Here is a 19,716-nt window from a genome sequence, read left to right on the forward strand (position 1 = left end):
TTTTTTTTTTTGGTGAGTTGGCACTGACATTTCACTAGGGAGCCAACCTGAGAAAGGTTTTCTATGAAATGAGTAACAAAAGTGGATTACTACTAGAAATCTATTTAGAAATTGTTCAAACAGTTAAAGACTTCACTTCTTTTCCTGAAAAGAAATGGAACGTTGATCAGGCTTTCTTACATCAGTGATTTTTCAAGGTAAGACTTTGGGTTGCCTAAAGGCATCTAATGAGTACAAGAGCCTTTGTTTTGAGGAGACACAAAAAAAGGTGGGAAAGCAGATGAACTGATTCAAGAAGAGCTCAGTGACCACCTTAGACAGAAAGGAAGGTTAGTCCTAAGGGTTACCCTATCATTGTGGAAGAAAAGAAAGGTTGAGAGGCCATAAGTGCCTGCACATCTGACAGCCTATTGGTTGAAGTTAGTGCTGCAAGCAAGACAGTCTTCCAAGTACAAATTTTAAGAGCTGAAGAGGAAGCAGGTTCAAACAGTACAAGAATGAGCTTATTATAGTTTACATCTCAAGGAGGAGGAAGAATAGCTCATCTTTGTGGCCTAATGTGTTGGGCAGCTTTCAAAAACTTCTACAACAAAACATGGAGAAAGATGTGGATCTAAAGGAAGACAGGCAGAGATGGCTGATTAATATGCTTTGAAAGAAGAAAATTCTATCCAGAAATTAACAGCTCACACAAGTATGAAAGAATATCCGGGATACCCATTTGATAAGGGTCATTTTTCTTCTTTGGGCATCAAACAGAAAATCTTTTCCATATGGAAACATAAGACTTCCTTGCAGCAAGTTTTGTAATACCTGCAGCACATCCTCCGAAAGAGGACCTGGAATGGAATCAAAATCCTATCATCGAAATTGTTATACTTAATGTTTAGAAATTTGGATGAATAGGTCCATCCTGTGGGGTAACTTAACTGCCATAGTCCAAGTGAAAGAGATGGGGAAACCAGTGTTGTTTGAGCCACAATGGAGTCACCAACAAGTTTCTGGGCCTGTCACTTGAAAACTTTCAATTTTGTTGAGCGGTGTCAGTGGCGCAAAAGGTAGCACACCCACCTTTGGTGCAGAAGGTTGTGGGTTCAATTCCTGCACCAAGTAGATTGATATTTAACTCTATAGTGAAGCATAAGGGGTGTGCTGCACTTCAGTGTGTTGTCCTTCATATGAGGCATTAAACCAAGACCCCATCTGCTTGAACTAGTGGTAGCTCAGGTGGATGCAAAAGATCCTATGGCACCTATCAAAGAGTAGGGGTCCTTCATTTATACAAAAAAAAAAAAATTACAAAATATTTGCATATTTATAAATATACAATTTTCCATTTTCTTCTTTTACTATTACAGAATAACACTATTATAGGAAGTTTTTATCCATGTTAGACTGCCACTTTTTCCGTAACTATCTGATTTTACTGAATACTGTTTCAAAATCCATTTTCCATTAACATATCATTTGTCCTTTCATCTTTTATACCATACAACACAAAACATTTATCTATTCTTTTAATGTATTCTTAACATCTATTATAATACCCATATTTAACCATATCTATAATATCCATATTAACCTTATCTACTTCTTTTACATCATCAAATACATTTTCTTTACATAACCTTTACCATAACTTCACTACTTTTTTTACATTTTAAAAACACATGTCAAGTAGTTTCCTCTTACCCACGTCTTACATGGCACTTTTCCACTGGTAATTTATTTTATTACAAGTCTCCACAAAAATCCTGACATTCTACTTTCTTATTACACCACTTATTTACATGGTTTTAAATTTTCCTTCTGCTAGATTTTCTAATGGTTTTGTATCATTATATTATTATACCATACTTTTCTCTCCTTTTCTATTTCATCAAATTTTATTTTCCACATTAATATTTGTTAATATTTAAGGGCGGCCACGGTGGTGCAGTGGTTAGCATTGCCGCCTCACAGCAAGAGGTTCTCCGGTTCGATCCTCGGCTGGGGTGCCTTCTGTGCGGAGTCTGCATGTCCTCCCTGTGGTCGCGTGGGTTTCCTCCGGGTGCTCCGGTTTCCTCCCACATCCCAAAGACATGCTGCAGGTGGATTGGACACTCTAAATTGGCCCTAGGTGTGCATGTGAGTGTGCCTTCTGTGGAAGGTTGGGCGCCGGGCTGGCAACTCGACACCGTAAAACTCCACTGCCATTCAATGTGCGGACAGGTGATCCGCTGTGGCGACCCCTAACCGGGATAAAGCCGAAAGAAGAAGAAGAAGAATATTTGTTAATATTTCACTGCTTCATTAATGCATTTTCTTTTCTCCTTTTTGCCATCCCCCAAAATTTATCATACTTGCATGTAAACATTTTTATAACTCTTATTTACTGACATATTTGGTTAATGAGAAAGTTCGAATGGGTAGAAGCCCATTTTCAGCAGAGGCCTGAGCAAAAAAGCTCTGAATTACTACAAAACATTTTAAGAACAATAATTTGACAGTATTCAAAAAATCAAAGCATCTGCAGTTTAAAAAATGATAAATTACTGCTAAATTAAAAACATTGTCCTATAACTTGTATTGATTCTTAACCAATCACATCTTGTAGAGAAATTAAAGGTAAGTTAGTGCAATACAAACAGGAACTGTAATATGAAGTGAGAGAAAAGCAGGCTTATGGTAAGTCAGGGATGAGAATGTGACAGAAGTAAGGAAGTAAGTGAAGATGGGAAAGTAAGGAGGTATAAGGAATGAAAAGGTACTTGTTCACACTTGGGAATACAGTTTATCCTGGTTTTGAGCAAGAACAGAGACAGACTTTAGCTAGAAACTATTTGAGTGGTTTTGAAAGATGGGAGGAAGGGTAGTGACCTGATGCATACAGGTAAGGAATTCCAGGTCTTAGCAACTTTGTACAAGTACAGACAAGGCCCAGCAGATCTGACAAGTTTGCAGACAGAGGACTTTTGGTCACTGGACTGCAGTGACTGACTTTGAACAAAGTAATGTAGAATGTTTTTTTAGTTCTTGCCAGGCAGATGGATGCTGGATAATTTTATAGGTGGTAAAAAGCAGTATATGGTGTTAGTTTATGAGGCAGACTAATCTTTCCTATTTTTCATTTATCCACTTTAACACTATATATAAATTTAGTGAAGCAGCATACAACACTGAGTTAATTAACTCTAAATCTCCTTCCTTTTTAATTTACAATACTCCTTTTTTTACTGGATTCAACCTAGAACCCCATATGAACGGAAAATTATCTGCAATCATTCTCTCAAATATTGTTGGCAACATAAATACACTTGCCAACTATATATTTCCCATTAATACTGAATTTATCAAATAAACCTTTTCCTACAAGTCTACAAAAAACAAATTTCTTTTAGGTCTGTTATTTTTTCCCACTGAACTCTGCTTAATATCTTATCCTAAAACTGTATACCCAACAGAGATTTCATTCACTGTACAATGTATTCCCCCCTACCTTAACCACATTGCCTACTCCTTTACTGTGCCCTTTGTTTTAAAGTCATCCCTATTGCTCATAAACCCTCATTTAGGACAAAATATTACCTGTTTTTTCCAAGTTTTGTTTTTGCAATTACTATATTATCTGTTTAAGTTAACAAAACTGGAATTCTTAACCATTCAGGCATTACATACCTATCCGCCTTAATTTTACAATTTAACATACGAGCACATGCATAACTATAGCAACAAAACTCATTGGACATCCCAGTCCTACATCCTTCCTCATATGTACCTCTTTAAACAACCATTTACTAGAAGTTTTAGTTTATTACTATAGGCAGGCATACATAATTTTCTACTTTTCTCACATACTGTATTCTTCATTACTGCCTATAAAGTTTCATGTCATTGTATCAAATGCCGTAAGATCCCCTATAAGTTTAGCTTCTTCTCTTCTATTTATAGTACCCACAATCACTAACATTAATAATTCCGGACATCCCTTCCCCTTAAGACTATACATACTGTCCTCTAACACTTTTCAACTTGGTTTCAAATCTGTTCTGTATTACTTTCATAAAGATCTTTTAGTCATTAATTTGTACTACAGCTCTCCAGTTTTTAATTAACTTACGTCTTTTTTTTCCAAATAAATTTAAATATTTCACTACACAATTCTTTATTTATGGCACCTTCATTGAGCCATTCATTCAACATCTTTAAAAAATATTTTTGCCATTCCATTAAATTTTTATACATTTCATATAATACTCCATCTGGTCCAGCAGCCAAATCTATATTCACCTGTCCTAATACTTTAATTTGTGTAAAGAAATCTCATTTTCAAATGCTTTGTTTTCTTGCTCTGAAAAATGTTTACATCTCATATGATTTTCAATTTCTTCTTTTTTCTTTAAACATTTCTTGAACATACTCTAGTACAATATTTACTATTTGTTCCTAGGTGCTATTTCTCATTTTACATTTTTTATTTCTGTCATTCCGTCAACTTCCTTTACTAATCTACTTAAATATGATGATACTACTTATCTTCCTCCTAGTAAGAATATCACACTGCTTGAATAAAAACTCCTTAATTTTCTCTTGATTTCTTCTATGTAATTATTTTTATCACAATACACTACCATTACGTTCTAAATATTCCAGTGCATCTTTATATATGCTCCTACACTTTTTGTTTACTTTTTTCACATCATACTTGCCATTGTAAGAAACATTTTTTATATTTCGTCTCAAGTCATCCACCATTCAAACCAATTTTGACAAATTTACAAAATGTACTATGATCTTTCCATACCTTCATTACTAATCTCTTGCCTTCATTCATCCCGGGTTCTCATTTAACCTTTTTATTCCTTTACTGCTATTTATATATTGCTTTTTGTTATCTCTAGCCATGTTGCTATACAATATAAAAAAAGTTTCAATTCTTTCTCCTTCACCTACAGTTAGGCCTTCTGATATTAGGAAGTAATCTTATTTCAGCTCTGTAAATACCCCTTGTTTATGTCCATGAATTTTTATCCCAAAATATTCATTTACCACAGCTCAAAATCTAACATTTTTCTTGCGTCATCTCTTACACCACAACTGAAATCTCCTGTCACTAAAATATTCATTTATCAATACACAGTCTGGAATTTGGTGAAATAAACCTTCATTTTCTTTACAGGTAACGAAAATATATGATTCTATGTTGTCCATCTCGCCTTCCTTCTTTCTGGTTGGGCTCGGAACTGATCTCAGCTCAGACTCTGCCACTTCTAAAGAGCGAAGAGTCCTTACTGGCTCAAGGTTAACCCCTTATCCCGGCATGCACAGCAGTAGCTACTCAGATCTCATTTGCTGTTTGCAGCGTCGAGATTGCTTTCTGCTGGCTCAGGCTAAGTAGTCTATTTTTTCTGTCAAAATTGCTGTTTGTTCAGGGCTAATTTGCATCATTAGAGTTTAACTGTCTTACCACCCCTATACTCATGTTTGTGTTTATAGGCCATCGTTTCCTCTTGGGCCTGTTTTTTCCTGTTTTGTCGGTGGCTCATTTTCTTCAGGGTTATCTTTCCCTTTTCCCTCCTTGCTTAAGGAAAGTAGTTTAAGTTAGAGGTTTTCTCCCTTTGGGAGCATTAGCCATTTAATTTAGAGGCTACCTCCTCCTTATCTTTCTTCCCTCTTCAAAAAAAAAAAAAAATATATCTACTTTTTTTTTTACTTTCATTCATGTGTGCAATTATGTCTAAAGAATCTACAAAGCAGTCAGGCTTTAAACATTGCGACTCATGTTGCCAAAAAAAGTCCCTTATGAACGGACATACGAGTTGCATTTACTGTTTAGGTGCGGTCCACCTTCAAGACTAGAGCTCTGTGTGCCATGCCTTCAGTGTGCGAGTGTTGCAGGAAAGGCACAACAAGCTGATCTGGAGAGGGTTGTTAAAACCTCAGGTTGAGGTTGCTTCGGTTACTCAGCTTTCCATCTGATAGACTAGCTTCTTTGTCGGCTCTTCGGATCCTTCGGAGCGGATTGTTGGCTCCGAGGATTCCTCTGCTTTGGCGGCTCCATCTGTGGCTTTGGAGTCGTCCCGGACTCATAAGATGTCGAGATCTCCTTCCATGGATCCGGTGAGATCTGTGCCGCAGTCACCACTGTTGCAATCACAAGCAGGTAGTCACCAATCTTCGGCCCACTCCTCTTGATCATCCAGGAGTCTACTGAATGATGATGTGGAGAGAGTGGTGAAGAGCCTGCTCGAGACATGGGTATTTGCTCAATTGTTGTCAGGGCCAGCTCAAAAGGAAGTGGTTCCATTGTCCGGTCCATCCCCTATCTCGGTTCCTCAGACTGCATCCAGTTCAGAGCCAGAGTGCATGAAGATAGTAGCGGTGGAACAGTCTGTTCCGACGATCCTTGCTCTGTCGGTTTCTACATTTGCTCTGACCTCCTTGACAGTCCCCTCCGTTGAGAGGTCTGGGCTCTGAAACTCTGTTGTCTCAGAGGGGGAAGTGGCATCGGACCCTTGTCTGACCCCACTCTCCCTCTCCGAGCTTCGGCACAGGCGAGTTCGGCTCCCACATCTACCTTAGAGCCATCGCTTTCGGTGCAGAGGTCTCCAGGCTCCTCGGAGCCTCCCTCCGTTCCGCGGTGCCTTCGAGGTGATGAGGAGTGTGCTGTTTACCAAGACGGCCCCACCTTCTGCTCCATTGGCTCTGTCCCCCATCGATACCTGTGTCTGCCTCAGATCCTTCGCTCCATCCCAAGTGTAGGGAACCTATGCCCCAGGACACCCCACTGGTCAACCCCTCTTCTTCAGAGACCTCTCCTGAGCATGCCTCAAGGGAGGTTTCCAGGAAGAAAAATGTAAGAGGAAATATGTGGACTCCCTTGAGTCTGTTGCTTCTGAAATGTACTTTGATTGCTTGGAAGGGTCCCCACGGTCCCCCTCTGAAGATGTCGCATTCTCAGACATTCTGGAGATCATTAGACAGAGGGGAAACTGGGAGTCCCTTGCCCCTTCTGAGGGCGATTCAGTGTACCTGGACGCATTTAGTTCCTGACCTTCCACCACCTGGGTGGCTCCACCTTTCGACCCACTTTTGGCTGTAGTAAGTCGAAAGGCCTGGAGTGCCCCAGAGTCCATGGAGTCTGTTCCGAGAAGGCCAAACAAATTTATGACTGCATCAGATGACTAGTCCTTTCTCTCCAAAGGCATGTCAGTTGATGCTATGGTGGTGGCAGCAGCCACCAAGAAGGAACTTGAGAGACTTCCTCTTCCATCCATCCGCCAAACAAGGAGTCAAGAGCCATGGATAGGTATGGGAAGCATGTTTTCTCTTCAGCGGCCTTTACTCTTCAGTCGCTGAACTACTGGACGCATTTTACAAGGCTTCAGAGGGATCTCCTTAAAGAGTTGGGAGATGCCCTCCAGGATCCTTCAGCTGATGGAGCAGCTTCCAGGTCGGCTAACAAGCTAGCAACACTAACCTCCATTGTCAACTCCTCCATGCGCTTGATTTCTTACGCAGCAGATAGAGCAAGTAGGGCTGCAGGCACAGGAGTGGCTCTTCGCAGACATTCCTGTATATGCCTTTGTGAATTTGTGGAGTCCTTCAAGTCCTCCTTTATGAACGCCCCCTTTGACGGCTCGGCCTTGTTCAGGCTGCAAGTTCGAGAGACTCTTACCAGGAGTGAACATGATGGCAAAACTCTCTGCCATAGCAGTCTGTTTTTCCACTCCATCTCTACCTTATCCCAAAGGCCAAAGCAGTGGGAAAATGTGGTTCCATAAATCCCAGGGAGCTTCGCAGGACACTCGTGGAGATAATTCCCCCAGAGGCAGAGGGGGAAATAATAATGGAAGACACCGACCTTACGGCATGGGGGGTCCGCAACAGGGTGATAGGGATACTTTCTCTGCCAGACCCTTTCAGAATCCCTGAAGGATAGCCCCACTGCTAACCTCTGTAGGCAGTCGGGGGCAATATTTCACTGTACCCAAGAGCCTGGCAAGATATTACAGAAGACAAATGGGTACGGTGCATAATATCCAGGCGCTACAAACTTCTCCCAAGCACCCCCAAGAAGTCACAAACCAGCAATCCCAGATGTTCGATCCAATCTTCGAGATCAAGTAGCCATAGAAGTTAAAACTTTGCTGCAAAAAAGAGCCATTCAGGTAGTCCTCGCAGACGAGATAGAATCCGGTTCTTTTAGTTCCAAAGAAGACAGGAGACTGGAGGCCTATCTTGGATCTCAGCAAGTTAAACAGGTCAGTAAAGAAGATAAAGTTCCAGATGGTGACAATGCAGTCCATTCTACCCTTTTTGGGTCAGGACGATTGGATGTGCTCTTTCGATCTCCAGGACACGTACTACCATATAATAATTGACAGGCAGTCCAGGAGACATTTACGCTGGGAGCCAGTCATTATCAGTTCAGAGCTCTGCCCTTTGCTCTCACCACAGCCCCCAAGGTGTTCACCAAATGCATGGCAGTAGTCATGGCTCACCTGAGACATTTGGGATTCCAGGTGTTTCCTTGTCTAGATGAGCATCATCTCTTAAGGGCCAGGAACCTCATGATTCACACTTGTGCATGCCTAGGGATGACAAATTATGAAAAATCTGCCTTGTTGCCCTCTCAGTGTATTACCTTCATAGGCGCTCAGCTAAATTCAAGAGACATGATAGCCAAGCTTCCACAAGAAAGGGTGCTTGCCATTCGAGGTCAGGTGTCTCTTCTTTTGCCACAATCAAAGGTTCAGGCTCGATTTGTCCTGAAAGTCTTGGGGTTAATGGCAACGGCCATAATAAGAAGTTATGTACCTACCATAACGTTCCATGTTAGTTGTCTTCTTGTCTTCTTTCTTGCTGGTTGTCGGCTCCGACTCGGCCATTTTCTAAAGCTCAAAAGCTACTTACTGGCTCGAGGCCTCCCTATTTCCCACAATGCCTGGCGCCAGACCCCCAGATCTCATTTGGAAGACCTAGCACCATAATAAAACAAGAGGACAACTGTCCCAATAGCAAGACTTCAGCTCCAGGGCTGAAGAAAAAGGTAGAGGACATAAAACTGTAAAGGCTCAGCCAGTGACAAGACTCACAGGAGGACTCCTCTCAGTCCATCTAGGCTAGGAGGATGGAGGGTGGGACGCAAGAAAGAAGGCGAGAAGAAGACAACTAACATGGAACGTTATGGTAGGCACATAACTTCTTAATGTTAAGTTGTCTCTCTCGCCTTCATTCTTGCCTCGCCTTCATTCTTGCTGGTTGGGACAGCGTCCCTAGCACCTTAGTCCTGGGCGGCTCATCGGAACTGACTCTTGAGCACAGTGGAACCAAAATCAGCTCTGCTTCTAGAGGCCCGATCCAATTTATAATGTGAAATGAAGGTACGAGGGGTGGCCCATGTGGCCGCCGCACAAATGGCTTCCATAGGTAGTCTTGATTGAAAAGCTATCGACGTAGCTAAAGCCCTAGTAGAGTGGCCTTTAGGTTTAGCAGGGAGTTCTTTATTCCTCAACTGATAAACAAGGGTAATAATAGAGGACAACCACCTGGATAAGGTTACTTTAGACACTGGTCGACCCTGCTTACCCTCCGCATAGGACAGGAAGGGTTGGTCTGGTTTCCTTATTTGCTCAGGCCTATGCAAATAGAAACGTAATGGCCTATGAACGTCCAACTGGTACAATTTGCGTTCAGCTTTGTTGGAATAATTTGGAAAAAAGACTGGCAGATCGATGGATTGATTCAAATTATTTTCGGAGGGGACTTTAGGAAGGAACGAAGGATTAGTCATGAGTGAAACTCTATCCTTATGGAAAACTAGGTAAGGGGGACGAACACAAAGGGCTTGAAGTTCAGATACTCTCCTCGCTGAAGTAATGGCTACCAAAAAAAGGGTTTTCCAAGTAAGCAATTTCAAGGAACAGGAAGCTGCCGGTTCAAAGGGAGACAGCATCAAGGAAGCTAGGATCAAATTTAAGTCCCACGGAGGCGGGGGATCTCTCACTGGAGGCCTGAGCAAGATTGTTCCTTTCAGAAAGGCTTTGCAAAGCTTATGGGACATGATGCTGGTTTCTGACAGGCCCGTATGGAAATTAGAGATTGCAGCTAACTGAACTCTAATGGTGGCCTCTAATGGTGGCCGAAGAGGAGCCTGTTTGAAAAAGTTCTGCTAAAAAGTCCAGAACATTATGGACAGGGCCATGAAGGGATCTATATTTCTGGCTTCTGCCCAGAAAGAGAAACGTTTCCACTTATTAGTATAAGTCTTCCTGGTTGTAGATTTGTGTGAAGAAAGGATAATCTCACGCACTGAACTGGAAATACTGGGAAGCCTGGCTAAGGTTGGAAGTGGAGCAACCAAGCAGTGAGGTTGAGAGACTGAAGAGATGTATGCAGCCTGCCCGACTGATGGATCAGGAGGTCCGGAACTGGGTCCAGATTCCAAGGCTGCTCTAGAAGGTGACTATGTAGGAAAGGGAACCAGATTTGTTGAGGCCAGTAGGGGGCAATGAGGATCATCCTGCAACCCAGCACAGTCGATTTCTGAATTAGTTTGGGAATTAGTGGAAAGGGTGGGAATGCATACAGTAGTCCCTGGGGCCAATCGTGAATTAGAGCGTCTCTGGGGGAGTGTCCGAGAAGGGGGAAGAGAGTGAAGAAACTGTTGCACTTGCTGTTGAGAGGAGTTGCGAAAAGGTCGCAGCAAGGCTGACCCCATTTGCGGAAGATTTTGTCCGCTACCGTCCAGTTGAGAGACCACTTGAGGCATGAGAATAGCTCTGCTTAGCTTGTCCGCTATGACTTTGGACTTCCCAGGGATGTGCGTTGCTGTCAGAAACTGTTAAGAGGAGATCGCCCACTGCCATAGTCTGAGTGCTTCTCGACATAAGGGATATGATTTGATTCCGCCCTGCTTGTTGATGTACCACACTACAGACATATTGTCTGTCTAAACTGCAATGGTCCCAGTGGGTAGAGAGTTCTGAAGAGCTTGCAATGCCTAAAAGCACCGCCCTCATCTCCAAGACGTTCATGTGCAAGTGGTACTCGTGGGGTTGCCAGGTGCCCTGGACAGTCCTGCCCTGAAAATGCCCCCCCCACCCGATCAGGGAGGCATCCGTGGTCACCGTGGCAACTGGAGGAGGAAGGACAAATGGTCTGCCCTAGGGTACTGATTGAGACACCATCCACCAAGTCAACTGGTCTTTGCATGACTGCGCGATTATTATTTTGAGAGACAAAGGAAGTTGTTGAATAGACCATTGGGTGAAAATGAGAAGTTATGTACCTACCATAACGTTCCATCTTCTCTCGCCTTCTTTCTTGCTGGATGGGTTCGGAGCCAATCCTCGGCTCTGACTTGGCCACTTACTAAAGCTCGAGAGCTAATTTTACCGGCTCGAGGCAACCCTATATCCCATAATGCAAGGCGATGACTACCCAGATCTCATTTGGTAGCTAAGGAAATTATGCAATATATTCCTCCAACTGGAGAGGAGGGGGAAGAGGTAATAATAATAATAATCCCCCGAAAAAGACCAACCTTATCTAGTGACACTAGTAAGCTGATTAGCTGGAAAATTGGATCAAGACTCTTCAAGGAAGAGGAACAGTCTTCTCGGTCTGACCAGGCTAGGGGGATGGTGGGCGGGACGCAAGAAAGAAGGCAAGAGAAGACAACTAACATGGAACGTTATGGTAGGTACATAACTTCTCAATGTTAAGTTGTCAATCTCGCCTTCATTCTTGCTGGATGGGACCGCGTCCCTAGCACCTCTATCCTGGGTGGCTCAATGGAACAGACTCTTGAAAACGGTGGAACCAAAATTTGCTCCGTCTCTGGAGGCCAAGTCTAATTTGTAATGCGAAACAAAGGTACGAGGAGAGGCCCATGTGGCTGCTGCACAAATAGTGTCAATTGGAAGTCTAGCCTGAAAAGCTGTAGATGTAGCTAGTGCTCTGGTAGAATGGGCTTTTGGCCTAGAAATCAACTCTTTACCTCTGAGCTGATAAGTGCATGTAATCACAGAAGACAGCCATCTAGATAGGGTTACCTTGGATACTGGAAGGCCTTTCCTGTTCTCTGCATAGGATAAAAACAGTTGATCAGATTTCCTAAAATGTTTGGTTCTGTCCAGATAATATCTGAGTTGGTGGTGAACATAGAGATAATGTAGTTTTTGTTCCGCTCTATTAGAATAATTTGGGAAAAAAACTGGAAGATCAATAGATTGGTTTAAGTTTGTCTGCGATGCCACTTTGGGTAAGAAAGACGGATTAGTCCTTAAAGAAACTCTGTCTTTGTGGAAGATTAAGTAGGGAGGACGAATGCAGAGGGCATGAAGCTCAGATACTCTCCTGACAGAAGTAATGGCAACTAGAAAGAGTGTCTTCCAAGAAAGAAATTTCAATGAACAGGTAGCCGCAGGTTCGAAAGGGGAAAGAATCAAGGATGTTAAAATTAAATTTAGATCCCACTGTGGTGGGGGGGGGTCTCTAATCGGAGGTTTAAGTAAAAATATACCTTTAAGAAATGCCTTGCAAAGTTTATGTGACATGATGTTGTGGTCCAACAAGCCGATATGAAAATTTTAAATGGCTGCCAGCTGAACTTTTACTATGGAGGAAGAAGATCCTGAATGAAAAATCTCGGCTAGGAAGTCCAAGACCAAATGAATCAGAGCAGTAAAAGGAATCCATGTTCCTAGCTTTTGCCCAGAAGGAGAAACGTTGCCATTTACTAGTGTAAATCCTTCTGGTGGAACATTTAAGGGAAGCTACTTTATCATCCCGGATGGGATTAGAAATCATAGGAAGCCTGGCTAGGGATGGAAGTGGAGCAACCAAGTAGTGAGGTTGAGAGAAGGTATGGATTGGTGCAGCTGCCCCGACTGGTGGGTCAGAAGATCTGGAACTGGGTCCAGATGCCATGGCTGTACCAAAAGATAACGATGTAGGAACGGAAACCATATCTGTCGAGGCCAATAAGGGGCAATGAGAATCATCTTGGCTCTCAAGGCGTTTGCTTTCTGAATTACTTGTGGTATTAGAGGGAAAGGAGGAAAGGCATAGAGAAGTCCCCGGGGCCAATTCTGGATTAGAGCATCTCTGGGGGGATGGCCTGGAAGGGGGAAGAGAGAGAAAAAGTCGGGGCATTTGCTGTTTTGAGGGGTAGCAAAAAGACCGCAAGGAAGGCCCCACTTCTGAAAAATCTCTTCTGTCACAGATTGCTTGAGAGACCACTCATGAGGCATGAGAATAGCTCTGCTCAACCTGTCCGCTATGATGTTGGATTTCCCGGGGATATGCGTTGCTATCAGAAACCGCTGAGAAGAGATTGCCCACTGCCAAAGTCTGAGTGCCTCTCGACACATTGGATAGGACTTGGTTCCGCCCTGTTTGTTGATATACCACACTGCAGACATTGTCTGTTTGGACTGCAATAGTTCCCAGGGGAGGAGAGTCGTGGAGGGCTTGCAATGTTAAAAGCACTGCTCTCATCTCCAGGACATTTATGTGCAGGTGGCATTCGAAAGGTTGCCAAGTGCCATGGAACATCCTGCCCTGATAATACACCCCCCACCCGATCAGGGAGGCGTCCGATGTAACTGTGGCGACTGGGATGGGAGGAACAAAGGGTCTGCCCTGATGGACTTGAGGGGACCATATCCACCAGGTCAGATGCCTTTTGCAAATTGGAGTTATTATGATCCTGTGACGCATGGGAAGTCGTTGAAAGGACCATTGGGCGAACAGCATCCATTGTAGGAGACGCATGTAAAAGCGGGCAAGGGAAAGCCAGGCTTTTGGGTACAGCGATAATCTTCCCCCGACTGCCTCCGAAGGTGGACAATCGGGCAACATCTCAGGGATGCTGGAATAGTTTGTCAGAGAGAGGCTCCCTGCTACCTTGATTCTGCGGACCCCCTCTGCCCCTATGGCGGCGTCTGTTGTCGTTACCCCCTCTGCCTCTGGGGGTAAACTGACCTCGTGCATCAGGCGTGACTCCTTGAGATTTGCGGAACCACATTTTCCCTCCATTCTGACCTTTTGGGCAAGGTCTTGAAGGGGTAGAGAAACGGACTCCTACGGCAGAAACAGTCTTGCCATCTTGTTCGCATCTAGTCAAGGTGTCTTTCACTTGAGGTCCGAACAAGGTCGAACCATCAAAAGGAGAGTTTGTGAAGGATGCCTTGAAGGGGTCAGCAAAATTACAAAGCCGCATCCAGGATTGACGCCTTAAAGCCACTCCAGTGCCTGCGGCCCTACTCGCTCCATCAGCTGCATAAGAAATGAGCCGCATGGAGGAGTTAACAATGGAGTTTAGGATTCCTAGCTGTGAGTTAATTTTATCCTGGGATCCAGCAGCTGACTGATCCTGTAAAACTTCTCCCAACTCTTTAAGAACATCTCTTTGAAGGCGGGTGAAGTGACACACGTAGTTCAGCGACCGCATGGCAAAGGTGGCTGAAGAAAAAAATCTGCTTGCCGTACCTATCCATAGTCCTGGAATCCTTGTTAGGAGGATGGACAGGTACTGAAGGATCAGCTAGTTCCTTCTTGGTGGCTGCAGCCACCACCATGGCATCAACCGGGACACCTTTTGTCAAATATTGCCCATCAGGTGGGGCCGTGATGAATCTAGAAGGCCTCCGAGGAATGGGTTCCACCGAATCCGGGGCCATCCACGCCTTCCGAGCCACCACGTCCATAAGAGGGTCGAAAGGCGGAGACACCCAGGAGGGAGGGTCGAGACCCGAATGCCTCCAGGTATACCGACTCGTCCTCGGAAGGATTAAGGGAAGGCCAGTTCCCCCTCTGCTTATGGAGTTCAAGGATGTCTGAGAAAGAGACATCCTCAGAGGGGGACCTTGGGGATCCCTCCGACTCATCCAAGTCAGTATCGGATGCAATAGACTCGGGGGAGTCTAGATGTTTCCTCTTACATGTCCTCTTACGCGGAGGTTCACCTGACTGGTCAGGAGAAGCCTCGGAAGAGGAAGATATTCCCAGTGGGGAAACCTGAGGCGTTGCATCGCTGGGTCCGGGAGCAAGAGAGTGGGAAGAGACGTCAGCAGGCACTGTAGTGGGAAGAGCTGATGGAACTGACCGTTGGCTACGCCCTGGGGCTAGTACACTCCTGATCACCTCGAAGGCTCCCGCTCCGAAGAGATAGGAACCCCAGGCCACACCGACAGGGACAGCTCAGAGGCTGATGTCGGGGCTGAGCTCACCAGCGCCGAAGCTCCAAGAGGGAGAACGAGGTCGGACAAGGGTCCGATGCCACTCGCCCCCTCGGAGCAGACGAGAGAGACCAGACGCCCGGATCCCTCCAATGAAGGCATCAAGGAGGAGATCGGAGCAGAGGACGACTGAGCCAAAGGGGGGGGGGGTGGTATCAGCTCCGAAGTCACAACAGTCACGGCTCCGAGGAGCTCCGGCTCAGAGCTCTGTAAGAGTCGAAGGAGGAATGTGAGGTGGATGTGTAATAGCTACAGTCTGTTGAGACGGGCTATGGAGCATTTGGGCCAATGGACTAATAGTCTACTCAACTCTCTCAAGGTCGTGGTCAGACAGCCTGGACGACCGAGAAGACCGGCTCCGATGGCTCCGCTCCGAGAGCAGGGGTGATCTCGGAGCCGAATGTATCGACTCCAACTAAGGGGATCTTGATCTCTTTCTTGAGATAGGTGGAGCCGAAGGAGCCGAGGATACGTCGGCTCCAGCCGGAGCCGACACTGAGTGCCCAGATTTAGCGGTATCGGTGCCGGATGGAGCAGATACTGTAGCTTGTGACATAGAAGGATCGGCTCCGGCCAGAGCCGATCTAGTCACAGAAGACGAACCAGTAGCCAATAGCTTAGGGCTTGGAGCCAAAGGCTTAACTGGTTTCGAGGGCTTCCCCAGAGCCAACTTAGTCTGGGAGCTCTCAGGCTTTAATAAGCCCCTCAGTATTAATTTATTTCTGCGCTCCTGCAAGACTCTTGGGCTGAAGGCATGGCAGACAGCACAAGAGTCCTGCAGGTGCAGAGGTCGCAGGCAGTAAATACAAGTGTGACCGTCTGTCAGAGACATCTTCTGACAGCACGAGTCACACTTCTTGAAGCCTGAGACCTTTGTGTCCTTTGACATAACTGTGTTGAGGAAACACTAAGTGACAAAAAACACAGACACACACACAATAAACACCCAATCCAATAAAAATTAAAACAGGGATACAAACACACCCAAACACCACACAGAATCCCTGACAAAAAATTAGGAAAGGGGAAGGCTTAAGGCCTAACTTAGGGGAAGGGATAAATAACTGGAAAAATAGGGAACACTAACGGAAATAGGGTTAAACTAATCATTAAGAGTTTACACAACAGTAGTGACTAAAACTAAAGGGGGGAGACTGAAAGTCTGAAATTTGAAAAACTCACCAGGAGCCGGTAAAAAAAACACCTCGCAAGCGAAAGTGGCAAACGAGATCTGGGTAGTCATCGCCTTGCATTATGGGATATAGTTGCCTCGAGCCGGTAAAATTAGCTCTCGAGCTTTAGTAAGTGGCCGAGTCGGAGCCGAACCCATCCAGCAAGAATGAAGGCGAGATTGACAACTTAACATGCATCCACTGGAGAATCCTCATGTAAAAAACGAGCCAGGGGAATTAATAAGATCGCTGCTGCCATGAGACCCAAGGTTTTTAGAACGAATCTGGCCTGAATCTTTCTGCATCCTAATACCTGTACATGTTGACGAAGGTCTGCCACTCTGTCTACTGGAAGTCTTGCGGACAGATCTTTTGTATTTAATCTTGCGCCTATAAAGGTTAAAAACTGACAAGGTGACAATGCAGACTTTTCGAAATTTATTGAGATACCTAGGTTGGAGCATGTTTGGATGGTATAATCCCTGGCTCTCAGCAAATGATGCCTGGTGGTAGCAGTAAGGAGCCAGTCATCTAGATATGGAAACACCTGGAATCCTTGCCGTCTCAGGTGAGTGGTAAGCACTGCCATGCATTTGGTGAACACCCTGGGGGCTGTGGTGAGACCAAAGGGCAGGGCTCTGAACTGGTAATGACTGGCTCCCAGCAGGAAGTGGAGAAACCTTCTGGAACGCCTTTCCATTTTGATGTGGTAGTACGCATCCTGAAGATCTATGGAGCACATCCAATTGTCCTGACCCAAAAAGGGTAGAATGAACTGAAGCGTGACCATCCGGAACTTCGTTCTTTGAACAGACTTGTTTAGTCCGCAGAATCCGCAGCTGTCTGGGGTTTCCAGTTCTGCGGTAGTCAGGGGCTGCGTAGGTGCCTCACTGAAAACCGGAGAACCGGCGACAGGCCCAGCAGAGGCCTCGGAGTCTGGCTTATTCCTAGGCTGCCTGTCCTTATCCTTGCGTTTTTTATGCATGCTGGTCGGCTGCTCCGATGGCATGATATAATTAAATTTCCTACCAAAGTAATGTCGTGCGAAGTCAAAACGGCGGTGGATAGTTCATTTATTAAATCTAGCACAAAAACGACAAGAAGTGACGTTGTGGTCTGGGCCTAGGTGAGGAATACAATAGGAATGGAAGTCCTTATGAGGTATTTGCTTCCCACAAGAAATGCAATTGTTAACTTTTTCTGACATCGGGCTGAGGCAAGAAAAGGCTCCCCAACGGGGTACTTAGCTTTATTGAAGACTTCGGACTTTTCTAATCTAAGATCTCAGGTGTCGGCCAACTGGCACTTGCGAACTGCTTCTGCTTCGGGCACCGCGCGGCAAGAAAGACTTAAGAAAATGGCGTTGGATGCCTCTTGTATACCCCTGACGCACTGACGTCAGGGAAGAAGCGACAGCAACTGATGCCAGACCAAAACTTTGGAATTCAGGCCGACTGCGGGACCGCCTGACGGCAGGATAACCCAAGTGTGATGACTGCAGCAGGGTAGCACGAACATCTAGAAAATGCACTCCTTGATTCTTTCTTGAAGAGGAGGAGATAGACTGGGAAGCTTAGGGGGTGGCAGCCCAAACTCACTTGAGATACTGCTGCATCTTCCTCATAAGGAATTGTATATATTTTTTATACCATGTACCTAATGGTTCTCAAAACTTGCCCAGCTGAGGTCAAATCCAAAGAGAGAAGGAAATGAAGACAATCTGTTAAAGCTGAACTTTGTATGGAGGAAGAAAAGCCATCACTGACAGAGTATTGAGCTTGCATCCAAAGAACACTAGTTCCGGGGATGGAATCAAATGATTTTCTGAAGTTTAAGGGGAGTCCCAGACGGTGTATAAAATCTATTATGAACTACAAATCCTTCAGCAGTTTGTCTAGTAAAGAGGCTGAATCTAGAAGTCATTTAAAGAAGAGAAAATTTCAATCCCCAGAAGGCTTCACAAGATAATGACAGGAGCAAGGCACTTTGTAAATGTCCTCCAACATTTCAACAAACCACTACAAAAATACCTTCGCCATCATGGTGTAAAAACAAAATATTAAGCTTAGGGACTGGAAATCAGTCCAAAAACTATTTGCATACTAACCATAAGATTTAACAACTAATGGTTCTGGATGCATTTAGGTAATTTGGCTATTACAAGTAGTATGCAATAACTGATGTGGGAGCAGCAGCACAAGACCAATGCTACTCTTCATACAGGATGACTTTCATCAAGGCTAGACAATGGACAACATGGTGAACTAGAAAACTTTATATTACACTGCAAGAGTCCTCAATTAAGATCTTCTAAAGCACATTTAGATTTCCAAGTAACTAATAATTTATTGTGCCTCATAATGGATTCTCTACCACCACTGCCATTTATGCACATCAGCTGCACAGTCAAACATGGGTCTCAGACAATCAATAAAAGAAATACAAAAGTACAGTGCACAGGAAATACAGTGTGAAGTGGGGTTTAAGCATCCCACTGAAAAGAAACGAGTCTCACCTTTTTGATCTGAAGATTGCTGAGTTGATGCTGCCAGTCACGGACAGCTTCTAAGCGACAAACCCAAATATTTATATTACCCACAAGCACAGACCTGCCAACTTCTCTAATAAGAATGCACAGAGTAGAGCCAAGGTCATGAAGAAGTTCTTTAATAAGCCGAGGGTTATGATTATCTTCAAGCACTGTAACAAAAGTCTATCATTAGTGAGACAGCATTGCATTTTTTTAAATTCACATTAGTCTTGCATCTTACAGACATGGAAAGAAATGAAAAATACTTGCTCAAAGTAATCATGTCGTTTCATTCAGAGTCATCTCTGGTATGTCAGATATTGGGGATACCAGTTCACTACAAGACCAAGCATAAGTGACTGTAAAAGTACTGAAAAAAAGGCACAAAACATACTAATACTCCAAGGGAGAATGCTGCACAGAACAGTGTATGGTACCAGTGATCCCAAACCTCCTGATCTACTTTGTTTTCTTAACAGTGGGGAACAGTATAGCTGGTAACTTATGAAATTACAATGTTAAGACAACAAGAAACATTCTGTAATAGAATTCCCTCGAGTGGGGCAAGATGAAATAACAAATAAGTACAGTTTACAATTTCACACTCCGCATTGTTGGAAAGAAAGGAAGATGGGTGGGGCTCCAGGAGTGCAGTTTGGCCTGAGACTGCTGCACACTGTCTACCACTATCACAAGTGACAATGAACATGTCAGTTTTAGATCTTTGTGGATGCACTTTTCACCAAGTTGAGTGGAACTGCTGGAATGACTAATCCCATTAAAAACT

The 19,716-nt window shown here is 44.3% G+C and overlaps 1 protein-coding gene across 1 annotated transcript in view; it reads right to left on the reverse strand.

The window, feature by feature from the left end:
* The window catches only part of FBXO25 (F-box protein 25), an 813,655-nt gene that overhangs the window by 283,402 nt on the left and 510,537 nt on the right, over positions 1 to 19,716 (reverse strand). The window contains exon 6 of the mRNA XM_044086761.1: positions 18,915 to 19,099. Coding sequence (XP_043942696.1) covers positions 18,915 to 19,099 — 185 coding nt within the window. The remainder of the gene's footprint in view (positions 1 to 18,914; positions 19,100 to 19,716) is intronic.

Source organism: Protopterus annectens, chromosome 1.part1 (assembly GCF_019279795.1).
Source record: "Protopterus annectens isolate FY-2018-M chromosome 1.part1, PAN1.0, whole genome shotgun sequence".
In the NCBI taxonomy this organism is placed as follows: domain Eukaryota; kingdom Metazoa; phylum Chordata; order Ceratodontiformes; family Protopteridae; genus Protopterus; species Protopterus annectens.